At 50.0% G+C, this 13,101-nt stretch overlaps 1 protein-coding gene across 1 annotated transcript in view; it reads right to left on the reverse strand.

Annotated features, from left to right (window-relative positions):
* Positions 1-4,736: 4,736 nt before the first annotated feature.
* NTF3 (neurotrophin 3) overlaps positions 4,737-13,101 on the reverse strand; it is a gene marked incomplete at both ends in the record, with an annotated part of 66,802 nt that continues 58,437 nt past the window's right edge. The window contains one exon of the mRNA XM_084255247.1: positions 4,737-5,531. Coding sequence (XP_084111373.1) covers positions 4,737-5,531 — 795 coding nt within the window. The remainder of the gene's footprint in view (positions 5,532-13,101) is intronic.

Genomic DNA, 13,101 nt, shown 5'->3' on the forward strand with positions numbered 1-13,101 from the left:
TCTCCCCATGTGCAAGGGCATGTTCAACCCTGTTGATGGTCAGCGGTCAAGTTCCCCTGAAACCTTCTGCATCTTCTCCATTAATGTCTTACTCATGCAGTGAAGAGCATGTGCTTCCAAAACACATGTCCGGGCCCCCAGACAGGCAGGACCCCTCACCAGCTGTATGACATTGAGCAAATTACTTAACTTTCTTGACCAGTGTCTTCAACTGCACACAAAAAAATTACAACTATCAGGGTATACATAGTCCCTTCTGTGGAGGAAGTGGCCAATAAGTGATAATCATTATTATTAGTACATTATTATCATATATGCTTTGGTCTGATCTTTATCTTCCACCACCCCATGCCAACTTCAAAGCTTCCTACCAAATCAAAAGGCCTGCAGCTCCAAGTTCTTGTTTTGGCTGGTGGTGTCGGCCTGATGCCTTTTCTATCTGTAAATCCTCAGCCTGAGCAGCCTGCTTTCTTACCCTAAGAATGTTCACTTCCCATATGCTCCCCAGCTGCCTCCCAGCTCTGTCTCCTAAAGGTTAACCTTGTGTTCCGGAGCATTATTTTCAAGCATTACCTTTCCTTAAAAAAATGCAATATATCAATGGTTAGGATATCAAAGCATCTTCACACATACACACACACACTCATGCATGTGCAAACGCACGCATGCCCAGCCCCCCTTCACCCATCTCCATGTGCAAGGCCATCTTCCTCAAGCTGTGTGTCACAATCCCCCATAAACTTCTGTAACTGGGCGGGCAATGTCATTACTGAAAGCTGCAACAATTCTACTCAGCCAAACTCAGCAGCAAACAGCTTCTAGAAAAGGCTTTTGATATCTTTGAGCCATCCTCTCTCTACCTCCTGGCTCCTTCCACCCCTGGCTTCCACCACAGGCACATCTGTGCTGGCTGCATTGGCCTTCCCACCCTCTAACCAAATGCAGGCGGAGGATTGAAGGAGGCACCCCACAGGCTCAGACTGTGTCTGTCCTTCTCTTTCCTACCCGGCCCATCTAGGTCTGGAACCAACCCGCAAACTCAGGGACAACACTGACGTGCCTGCATTACATCATGCTGCAAAACACGTGTCTTTTGAGAAGTCTACTCTCACCCACTGTAGCTTGAGAAGGCAGCATCAGGGATTGGGGGGCTTCTCTGCTTTGAGGGGGACTTTGAGGAAGAGGGTTAAGTGGGGGAGGTTCCAGCTGAGACAATCAGTCTGTGGCTCTTGCTCTTCCTGGTTGGGCAGACGGGGTTGCCAGGGATGGGGTGGGTGTTGAAGATCCTCAGCTGCCCTTCAGACTTCAGGTGCCCTTGCTGAGGCTGGCCAGGCCGAAGAAGCCAAGCCGGCTTGGGGGAGGGCCCAGTATGTGTCCTGCACAGCCAGGACTAGTGGAGCTCGCGGCCTGGGCACCGTCTTCCCGGTGGAGCCAGAGCTCTGGGTAGTTGTGAGCCAAAAGCACAGATTCTAGTGCTGAACACATGTTCAAAGCTGGTAACATAAATTTGGGTGGCTTTTCTAAGGCTCTGTGGAGGGTTTTTGCATTGGTTGCATGAAGGAAAAATCACACAGAAACACACATGCGATAGGGAACAAGAAATAATTCCCCAAAAGTGTGAAATTTTAAAATACCAATTGGGGAGAGCATTGTAGGGGGGGTAGGAGGGCAGAGAGAGAGAGAGAGAAAGAGAGAGAGAGAAGGCAAATCTGTCCCATAAATTTAAAAGAAGGAACAAACACACATTTTTCAGAAAATCAGGTGGGTTTCTAATAGTTCTGCTTAGAAGGATTAGAAATACCTTCCTTGGCATGTTGAAGAGGAAAGGTTACAGGCTTGTCAGTAAGACTGGGTTTGGTTAGAGACCCATAAAAGGGAACTGGACAAGCGTCACCCTGGGGTCGGCCTTCCGTGGATGGGTGACTGATACACTTCAATTAGCACTAATCCTAGCACTGTGGAGCTTGGAAATTCCTACCAGTATTCTAGAATTAGGACTCCAGCAAATTGCCCCAAAGCTAATCATCATCATCATCATCAGTAATACTGAAAGGGCCTTTCATGTGCCAGGATCTGGATAGTTTTGTTACATTGCATCATGAAGCAGGCACAATCTTCATTTTATAGGCAAAGCAACGGGATCAGAGAGGGTAAGTGACTTGTTCGCATTTACACAGCTTGTAAATAGGGGAAACTTAGTCTGAAGAGTAGACAGAGGTCCCCACCGATAGCCAACATGGCTGCTCCCCATGACATTCATAAAGGAGGTGAGGACGCCCCGTCTGCACACTGCCCTCTCTGCAATAGAATCCTGTGTTGCTCAAAGGCCCCCTCATTGAGTTATCCAAGGTCATGCAGATACTAGGGGGAAAAGTGGGGCCTGCACCTGTCTTCTCTCAAGTTCTTCATGCTGCAACACACCCATTCGATGATACTCCAAGAAATGAAGCAAGAAGCGAGGATAAGAGTGTGGTGTTTCCCAGGAGCCAGACACCAGCCATCCTCCATGCTCCTGCCTAAGATGAACTTTCCCAGTGTCGTACTTACCCCAGAGGCAAGTCGCTCCCTTGTTGTTCACATGCAGACAAATTCCTTCCATTCGAGGCTGCGCTCAGGACTTGGCCCTGCTGGTTAGAGACTGTGCCTTCCCAGGCTGGGGTCTGGGGTCTCTGTCATCCAAGATCATCTCCCCAGGCTACCCGGCCCTCTAGACAGGCCCTCCACCCATTTGGCACAAAAGTTCTAGAAGAGCAATGAACACAGGAGAGATGCCCAGCCTGAGAGTTGGGCGTGGCTCAGCCCTAAGACCCTCCCAGCAATCACCTTGCAAAAGCGTTCACTGTGCCCTCGATGTGGACTCTGTGAGGCTACAAATGATGTCCCTACAGAGGGCTCCACTCCTCCTTTCTCTAGGAATGCAGTGTTCACTCTGAAATGCAAGGCTGCCGTGAAGAAGGGGTGCAGGAAGGACAGGGAGAAGGGAGACCACACCATGCCCACATCAAACAGGGACTGCAATCTCCGCCACTTCTCTGCTCAGTGACCATGGGCAGATTCTACCCTCCAGCCTGTTTCACCCCCTGTAAAACTGGCTACTCAAAGGATCCATGACAGCTCATGGTGCAGTGTCTGACAGCGCCTAGCACGCAGTGTGCCTGGGGTCCCTCACTTCCTGCCTTCATGTTGTAGGCATCCAGAAACGAACACAGCGTAACGATGCTAGTAACTGAAGCCAGGCCATTTGCTGAGCCTGCTTCCAGAGGTTCATGTCACATAAGGACGCATATTCTGTTAGGCATGTGTTAGAGACCTCTGGGGTGCAGGCTGCTTCAGAGAGTACACACAGGCCTTGAAGGCAGGGCAATCGAGGGACACTCAGGATAGGGGTGCAGGGAAAAGTGGTGGGCCCCATAGTGGGATCGTCCCTCCCACAAGATGGGAGATGAGCACCTTTAGGGAACCGACAAACCAGAGAGAGGAGGGTGCCTCTTGGATCCACTCAGGCCTGAGGGCAGTCGTGGCCATCACCGATGACCTCTTGGCTGTGTGGACCCCCGCTGGGGTGCAGTAGGCATGGGGGGGTCCCTTCCACTTGAGCATTTCCATCTCAAAGTGATGGCTAAGAAAGAAGAGGAAGGGAAAGTGCTGTCGTGCTTTGCTCTGTGCTAGAAACGTCTACAGCGGTGATTTAGTTGAATCCTCAAGCGCCCTGGAAAAGTGGACAGAAATTCCCATCTGACTTCCTGACCCCTGGAAACCCAAGCTCCGAGTCTTCTAAACCTTGTCAAAGTCCCAGGGTGGAGCAGACACTTGAACCCAGGTCTGACTCCAAACAGAAGCTTGTTCCCATCCCTCATGCTGCTCGAAGGGGGGGGGCGGCCAGATGAGGGGGCGGCCATGCGCCAAGAGGGTGTCTCATGGGTAAATTATCTCCCGAGTGTCGATTATTCATGATCCATTTCAGTTCACTTCTGGGTAACCATACGATCATTCTGTTTATACATACTTAACATTTTTTTCCTATGTGAGTTAGGGAATGAAAACCACTTACAAAAAGCAAAACGAAACCAAAGCCAGAAAAAAAAGAAAAAAAAAAACAACAAAAAAACACCAACCCAACCCTTCCACAATCCCAAACCCCAAACAAGTTTTTGCTGAAAAGAAACTTCCAAAACTAAAATTGCCAGGTTTGTTGTTATTCTTCCAAGCTGGTGACATCAGAGCACATCCTCATTCTAATTGGCAAGACAGCAGAGCAAGCCAGGAAGGTCTTGACAGTGAACTTGCTGGCCAGAATGAAGGGTGGGGCTCAGCGCTACTGGGTATCATTTTCTATGGAGGTGATAACAGTTCTTTTGATTCATGGATCCAACATCAAGAATACCAGAGTGGGACGGAACTGTGTCTACACACAACTCTGACATCATCTGATTTCAACAAGTTTACTAAAACGAAAGCCGTGGCCTTGACAATACTGAATGCAAAACACTGGTGTACAGATTTTACAGATTGGCCCCGGGAGCCAGGTCACAGAAGGAGGTTTAACAGATGGCAGAGGCCTGAGGGGAGGCAAGCACACTGATTTTATTGAGAAAAAAGCTTATATACTGTAGGGTTGCTGAAGTTTAATAAATAAAGGTCAACTTATAATATATAAAAACAATATAAACATTTATATGCTACATGCATATCATATAATTTAAAGTAATAATTTATATATGGGGAGAGATGCCAATTCATGTTCTTCCGATTTTTCTCGACAAGGCACACACGCAGGAAGTGTCTATCCGTATCCACCGCCAGCCCACGAGTTTGTTGTTTTCCGACGTCAGTGCTCGGACGTAGGTCTGGGACGTCTTGCACTGAGAGTTCCAGTGTTTATCGTCAATCCCCCTGCAACCGTTTTTGACAGGCCTGGCTTCTTTACATCTCGTCTCATAAAAATATTGTTTGACGGGAGAGTTGCCGGTTTTGATCTCCCCCAGCACCGTGACCTGGTGTCCCCTAATGTCGATGGCCGATGACTTGTCGGTCACCCACAGGCTCTCGCTGTCACACACAGAATACTCCCCCCGGTGGCTCTTGTGCTCCGCATACCTCTTCCGCCGCGCGGTTCTGTTGGCCACCACGGGGTTGCCCACATAATCCTCCATGAGGTACAAGGGTGGGGGCTCCAAGGGGGTGCTGTCGCTCAGCAAGACCCGGGGGGAGTTGTAGCGTCTGTGCTGCCGCAGCTGCTCCGTGTCCATTGCGATCATGGGCTGGAACTCCGACTTGGCGGGCTCGCCCTGCTCCGGCTCCCGGGGGGGCTCCGCCTTGGGCAGGGTGCTCTGGTAGTTTTCCTTAACGTCCACCACCTGCTTGGAGAGCTTGTTTTTCAAAATATCTGCCTGGATCAGCTTAATGATCAGGGAATTTAGCGAGTCTTCTGGCAAGCTCCTTTGATCCATGTTGTTACCTTGGATGCCACGGAGATAAGCGAGAAATATCACATAAAACAAGATGGACATCACCTTGTTCACCTGTAAGATCTGGAAAGGAAGCACAGGGGTTAATAGGAGGTCGTGGCAGCTGTGTCTCTGTTATCTCGGATTAGGTACCTGAGGCGGGGTGCCCTGAGAGGGCAAGAGAGGGCAGATGCCACCTTGGGAGACACCACATTCCTCTTTGCCATCCCAAGATGGGGCAGCCGATCTCTCTCCCCTGACCCTGGGAAATACTGCCTTAATACGAGGCCTCTTTATCTTGAAAGCACCTCTCCTAGATGTCCAAGTGCCCTGAATGGCCAACAAACCCAGGACCCCAGGAAACATGTCCAGAGCCCACAAAGCCCAGGGATAGCCCAGAAATGCCTCATGGGGAGAAGGCAGACTCCCACCCCAACTTACAGGTTGGCCCATAAAGCTGAAACAGAGCAAAGGGGTGAAGGCAGACCCCCGACCCAACCTGCTCCTGGGGCTGATAAACTATCCTCTGGGAGCACAGTGGAAACTACTGCACAGATTGATAAATTAACACTCTGGGTGCCTAAGCAGTAAGGCCCAGAAAGGGACAGAGTGAGCACCCCCTGCACTCCAGGAGTCCCCCATCTTTCCTCAAGGTTGTTCTCCCTGGACTCTGCCTTCCTGGACCTCTTCCTGGGTGCATTTTCATTCTTTGCTTTACTTTGCCTAGACTTGGCTTTGAATTCTTTCATGGCCATCATCAAAGACCAAGGAACCCCCAAATCCAGAAATACCTTCAACCCAACAAACTTTCTTCCAGCATTGTGGCTGGGTGATAGGGAATGAGCTGTGTGTGTGTGTGTGTGTGTGTGTGTGTGTGTGTGGTGGGGGTAAGGGGGTAATAAGTGAGAGAGAGGGGAAAAAATAATTTTTTAAACCAAAACCAACCAAGCAATACTAGAAGGAACTATATATGAGAGGATCTGGTCTCTTCTGAGGACTTCTTCCAGGTCACAAAGAGCCCCGCAGGCAGAAGCAGGGGGAGGATGCGTCTCCAGGACCTACTGCATCTGAACCAGATGTCCCCCTGCTCCCTGCAGCTCCCGTTATGTGTGGACAGCGACCTGCTACTGATTTAAACATCACTTGTGTCTGAAATGACCAGAGTCCACTGCGCCTTGGAAATTAGGGAAATTAGGGAAATTAGGGAACCTGAACAACCTGAATGCAGGTCAGCTGCCTTCTTTTATCAGCAGCCACCACCTAGCAATTGTCTCAAGAAACACGGCCCCACTGCCCCCCATTGCAATTTCAAAGGAATACCTTGAGGCTGGGGTAGGGGCCACAGAGACCGGCTCCTCCCTGCCCAGGCAGTCCCTGGTGAAGCTGTTCTCCTACCTTTATCCATGCATGTGAGAGGCCACTGCCCACCTGAGACAGGGCCCGAGTTTCAGGGTGCTCTGCCCAGCTCGCCAATAGACATGCTTCACCAGGATGCCCAACTGCTCCCCAGAGACCCGCTTCACAGGACGCAGCCCAGCCGAAGAGCGACGTGCAGAAGCTGGAGCTGCAGCCGCCGCCGGCTCAAATGAATGGGCTGGCCTTGTCCTGAGCGGCCAGACTGCTCGTCGATTCATTTTTTTCCCTGTTGAGCTTGTTCATGAGCAGGTTGCATCACAAAATGTTTCTTTGAGTAGCTCGATTTCTAATTCGGTTACCTCCCAGGTTAGACGGCATTTTAACCCATCAACGCTCTCCTTTGGTTGCCATAGGAGAAGCTCAACACGGGGTTTCTGTTGAGTCCTTGTGGAATTATCGTGCTGATCTCGAGACACCTTCATAGCTGGTCTCTCCCTCAGTAGAGCAAAGCCCAGATTTTCCGAAGGCTGGCACTCTCCATCCTGTCCCGGCGGGGAGGGGTGGCTGACTAGCGATCCCCACTGTACACCATGCTTCATGCCACCTGCCCCGAGATACCCATTCCTTAATTACCATTGCTACCGCCACCCTGGCCCCCAGGGGTACAGCGTTTCCTCTTTAAAGCTCTGTATAAGCATGGAAAATAAAAAACCTTCCCTTGGTTCACCTTTGGTATTTTCAGAAAGACTTTACTAAACCCAGGGGGATCGTAGAAGGGAAATAAACAAAGGTGACACAAGAAATGCAGCCGCAGCCCTGCTTTCCGAGGGCTGTGCCTGAGCCTGCCTGTGCTCGCTGGCTCCCAGGACTCAGACGCAGCCTCTTCCCATCTTGTCTGAGTCCTGTTCTTCTGTCCCCAAAGGCCAACGCTGCAGGCACTTTGTTCCAGTTTCCTTCTCCTGGTTCCCGCCTGTCTCTCTGATAAGGAGACCACTTTCCTTCCATGGGAATCACTTTCTGGACAACTGACTCCTCCAAGGTCAATGCTGAGAGGATTCTAGATCAGCTGCCAACCCCTAAGGTTGCCCCAGGGACCCTATTATCCTAGGAAAATGGTTCTCATAGGATAGCTAATCTCCCTCCCCTTCCGCCCATCAGTGACACCTCCTTCAATCCAATGAAATGAAAAGTAAACACAAGTATGGCAAACATGCAACTAGAATTACCCCTCGGCCAACACCACTCATAAGAAAAAAATAGAATAGAGCTGCAGAAAAATAATTTGGGACTGAGAATTTGAATATGTTGTTAAATGTACTGGGAAGGACCCCCTCCCTGGTCTAGCAGACAAGAGAGCAAAGCCATCTGCATAAACTTGAAGTCTGTGAAGCAACTATGCAAAACTATACTGCCTGCAGGGAGCCCGGCCTTTTCAAGGACCCCCCCCACCCCTACCCCAACTCGAATAACCAAGGAGCATATAAAGAAGATTTGAATGATAGGTACCCAGCCTTTGTGTTTCCATAGTGCATTTCTTTAGAAATCAGGGAAGTGGTTAAAAACCTACCATTTGCCTTCCTCTGCACATAGTGAAAATTAACATACGCATAGGTCAAAATAACTTAGAACCAGAAACTCCCTGTCAAGAATAATTACATTTTTGACACCAGTGCTTCACTGTTCCTACCTAGATAAACTAAACTCAAACTTGTGATGGTTGGAACAGTTCTATTGGAGTAAAATCTGTTGGACTGCTCCCTCTTCCTGGGTTTGAATCCTCATTTTGATTATCTAATAAAATCTTTATCTAACTATCATTAAAACTTTTATTCCAGGTAAGATAGTCTACTAAAAATAACTTTTTTTTTTTTAAATCAACTTATTTATTTATTTATTTATTTTAAAGATTTATTTCTTTATACAAGCACTGGGTACTGTCAGAAGCGCGGGAGGGTGAGAGAATTCACCAGAGCCAGAGCGGGGAGCAGAGCAGGCAGAAGGAACGAAGTACACTGCTGAGGGGAGCAGCGGGGGCAGGAGAGGTCTGCGCGCCATGCGGGACCCTCCTCCGGTGGCCGGGGAGCAGCCGGGGATCGAACCGGCGCCGCAGAGGCCGCGAGCAGCTTCGCAACCCAGTGCTCAACCGCTGCGCCACCGGGGAGGCCCTAAAAATAACTTTTTAATCTCCCCAAGCCTAGCAACTGCTGAGCAGATAGGGAAAGAGATCACTTGATTGGGGAGGCAGGTGGAGGGGAGCAGGGTGTTCCCACGTAGAATAAAAATCCACGGCCAGGCTAGTAATTAAAAGGATGAGTAACAAAAAGAATAATGGAAGAAGCCCATGGATTGGAGATGCAAGAGGATGCATATTATGGGTACTGGTCTGAGCAGGGACCCAAAGGGTTTTAGAAGCAGAAAAATACTAACCCAACCCCTCTACTTAAGAGATGTATGAGGAAAACCTAAACTGCAGCTTCAAGAGGGGGACACACAAGGCAGAGGGAGGGCTTGCTTGCACCCGGGCCCAACCCCGTATCATAGTTGGCTCACCCATACCAAGTCTCAGCGTGTTCACTGCTCAGTCGCTACTAGAATCATCTGTAAGGCCACGTGAATGTGCTGTTCCCCTCACCCTGCACTTCTACCTCTCCCGCTCCCCCTTCTTCAGTGCCTGCTCTGAAGCGGACGTTTCTATGAGGCTCTCCAACAGCAGCAGCCACCAGCCCCTCTGCTTTCTGGCAGTGTGTTTTCTCCAATGGTGGATGGTAGGGGAGCAAGTATGACTTTCCCGATCACATGGTTTCCTCGACAGGCTCTCTTCTTTAAGGCTCTCCATGCCACACTGAATACAAGGTGGAGGTCTGGGCAGAGTCTGAGAGACAAGAGTGGATGAAGGCAGAACTAGCTACACAATTTGAAAAACTTATGTAGAGGCTGGTGGGGGGTGGTGGCGGGCATGGGGGTGACATGAGGTGTGACTGAGTTTGAGCCAACACTCCAAGCCCCCAGGTACAGGCTCTGTCATCCCACTGGACTTATAAAACACTCAAATGCTGAATTCTTAACAATTTCAATATGGCAACTGCAGAGCAATATACCCTGTGTGGGGGGTGCCTTTTAAGTGCAGGGTCCTCCTGGGAATGTAGGAGTCTGTGGGTGGCCCACAAAGTCTGCCCTGCTGTCAGAACTAAGATGCCCCATCTTGGTGAAACTGTTTAAAGATAAGAGGAGAAATCCACCTTTGGTCAGGTGGCAGATCCCCATGGGGGCCGCCTGGGAGGATGTCCTAGTCGGAGCTGCGGACAGGAGCTCTGAAGTCACCCACCATTTGTTGGGGAGAACCCAGGGTAACAGGACATGCAAAGGCCCTCGAGAAGGCCTGCTTTCCTGATTTCTCTCTTGGGCGGTGGTGGCCAAGGAGTAGGGGCCTGAATGGGGCAGTGGGAGAGAGTAGGATGGTCTGAAAGGAACAGGTCTTTTGTATCTAAAGATCCTTGATCATTAGTTACTTGCTATTCTCTACATTGAGTATTACTGCTTGACCCTGGGAGAAGGTGGCTGTTCCTACTACCCCACCTGGGTTTGCACTGCCTCTGGGAGCTCCAAGGCTCAGGCCTCCTCTTTTAGACAAATCTGCTAGTCTCAGGTCCAGGCACACAAACACAGCCCAAAGAAATGAGACCATCAGGGTGAGGTGGGTTGGGGAAGGGACGGACACAGGAACAAACAATAGATCTAAAAAGTTACCAAGTGCCCCTTAGCATGTTTCTGGATCTGTCTTGTTCCTTATCAAATTCCACACCTTGGCATGATTCTTTGGAGTAAGTAGTGGGAGTAAATCATCTGTAGCCTGGCAAGTGTTTCTCAATTATTTGCAAGCTTCCTAGTGGGCCCCACTTTGATAATCTGTCTTTAGCTTTTTCATAGGGAGCAAGCCCCGGAACACTGCTAGTAGAACCAGCCCAGACACCGATGCCTGTAGCTGGAAAGGTCATAGACAGCCTCCTCATGCTTACAAATAGGGAAACTGAGGTCTGGGTTAGGGGTGCAGGGGATGGCTCAAGTTCAGACTGCTAGACAGCAAAGAGGGCACTGGGCCTGTAAGTTCAGCAGCAATCATGAGGCCTGTGCATAACCACGGTGACTGGGAGGGGTGAATAATCAAGTCCACCGGAAAGCACTTAGCAGAGTATCCAGCACAGGGCGATGCACTGGGAACGCTAGTTGAACGTGAACCTGAACTGTCTGTGCTGCAGAGCCCTTATGCACAATGAGCTGTGCACAGCTGCTGGGATGCACACATGCAGGCACCAGAGGATAGTTCCCTAGAGGGGAGAGTGGAAAAGGGAAAGAAGAGCCGGCTCCTCCCAGGCAAGGCCCTCAGTGAACTTTTCTATTCAGAGGAATTGAGATGCTCCTGCCGCCGTGGTCACGGTAGTTTACAGAGACCCCCATCTGGGCAATGAACCTTGGCGTGTCTTTTTCATGCACACAGGCCAGATGCCGAGCCCAGGGCTGCACTCCCGCAGGGTCTCCACGGCTATTTACTGACCGAGTGCCTACTACGATCGAGACCTGCCCCAGACGCTCGGACGGGCCTGCGAGCCTGCCTGGGCCGCCGCCAAGCCTGGTTTGGAAGCCAATCAACGCTGCCTCCTTCTCCCAAAGAAAATACAGGTCCTGGCTCTGAAGTAGACCATACTCCCCAGGCTCTTCTTGGCTATAATTGGAAAAAGACCTGTTAAAGACCTCAGTAAACCCCCTTCGTACACTTTCCCCCATGCCCGGTTCCCCTGCTTGGAGTTTTCCAAGATCCTGACCAACTTGCATTTGCTATTTTCCTCACTTTGAAATGCTTTCCCACATATGGTGTTTTCTCAGTCCCTGGAGCCACATTCCTACAAGGTTTCACCATCCCTCAAAATACTCAAAAGAGAGCAATTTCTGATTCCTCCTTTTTGGCTCAGTTTACAATACACACAGAGGGTTTCTGGGTATCCAAGCAGCAGCTGAAATGGAAAAGGAAGTGGGCAGAGAATGGTACAAGAGGCAACAGCAGCCTGGGTCCATCCTGTCCCCACAGAGATGGGCCTGTCTGCCCAGCTCCCATCTCCTGCTCCAGGACTGGCTTCCCCACCCAGGCGTGCCTCCCCCTGTCCACGCACCTTGCTGCGTGCCTATCAATCGTTACACCATGAATAAAAATGCAGTGTACCAGGACTGGTACGCACAGGCTCCTCCATGCCATCTTTAACCTGGATACCAACTCACTGAGGCAGCTACTTACATTTCCCACTTCAGAATGGGAAACTGAGGCAAAAGGCCATTTCATAACTAGCTAATAAACAGCAGGGCAAGCATCTGGCTCCAGAGCTGATATAATGAAGGATTAGATTCTGGTATCTCTCTGTCCCTGCTCTCAAACATTCCACACAGTTTGATTCCAGAAGAAGCTCAAGTTCCAGCCTGGAGCCAAGACAGCTGCCCCAGCAGGTTGAGCGTTCCCCCAAGAAGCCTCAGCTCTAAGTGGAGTTTCTAGGGATTTGAGGCGACTGCTCCTGTTTCTTCAAATGCCCCACAAAATGGGTGAACAAAATTCAGTTTACTTTCATGCCTCCTGGACCTAAGCTTGCCCAGGCTGATTCCTCTGCATGATGCCTGTCCCTGTGACAGCCATGTCACAGTGGACAGACCACACTGGGTGTCCACCTCAAGGGCTGGACTTGGCTCTGGCACTGGAAATTAGGGGGACTTACCAGAAAGCACAAAGGCACTGTTCTCACCTTCCTTGGGGAGGAGGCATGAGATCAAAAGCAGAAATGCATTTTAATTTGTCAAGTTTTCTCTATGCAAATTCTAGGGATTTCATTACTTCTTGAGCACCACATCCTCAGAGGCAAGGCATGTTCTGGCTCGGATTACCCAGTGGGGCCCAGAGAGGTCTAAGTCTTTGGGGAATTTCTGCAGTTCTGACATGGCCTCTGATTAATGCTAAGGACTCAAGGATGACCTCCTGCCAGAGAACCCTAATAGCCCATTCAGGAGTAGAAAGAGCAAGAGGTGGGAACCGGACAGATTTAAAGTAGAAGTCCAAAAAGGAAAAGAATGTGATGGAAACACTAAACTGAGGTCATATAAAAGATGGGTGGTGTGTTTCCTCCATATCTTAATTACAAAATTAATTCAAATTGGCTTTGTTCTGAATACAGGCCCCGAGGCCTAAATGTGAGTCTTGGGCCACCCCAAGGTGCCCTGCCCCAGGCCAAGGCCGGGAACTGGGAAGGAGCCTGGTGGCAAC

Source organism: Talpa europaea (genome assembly GCF_964194135.1).
Source record: "Talpa europaea genome assembly, chromosome: 15".
In the NCBI taxonomy this organism is placed as follows: domain Eukaryota; kingdom Metazoa; phylum Chordata; class Mammalia; order Eulipotyphla; family Talpidae; genus Talpa; species Talpa europaea.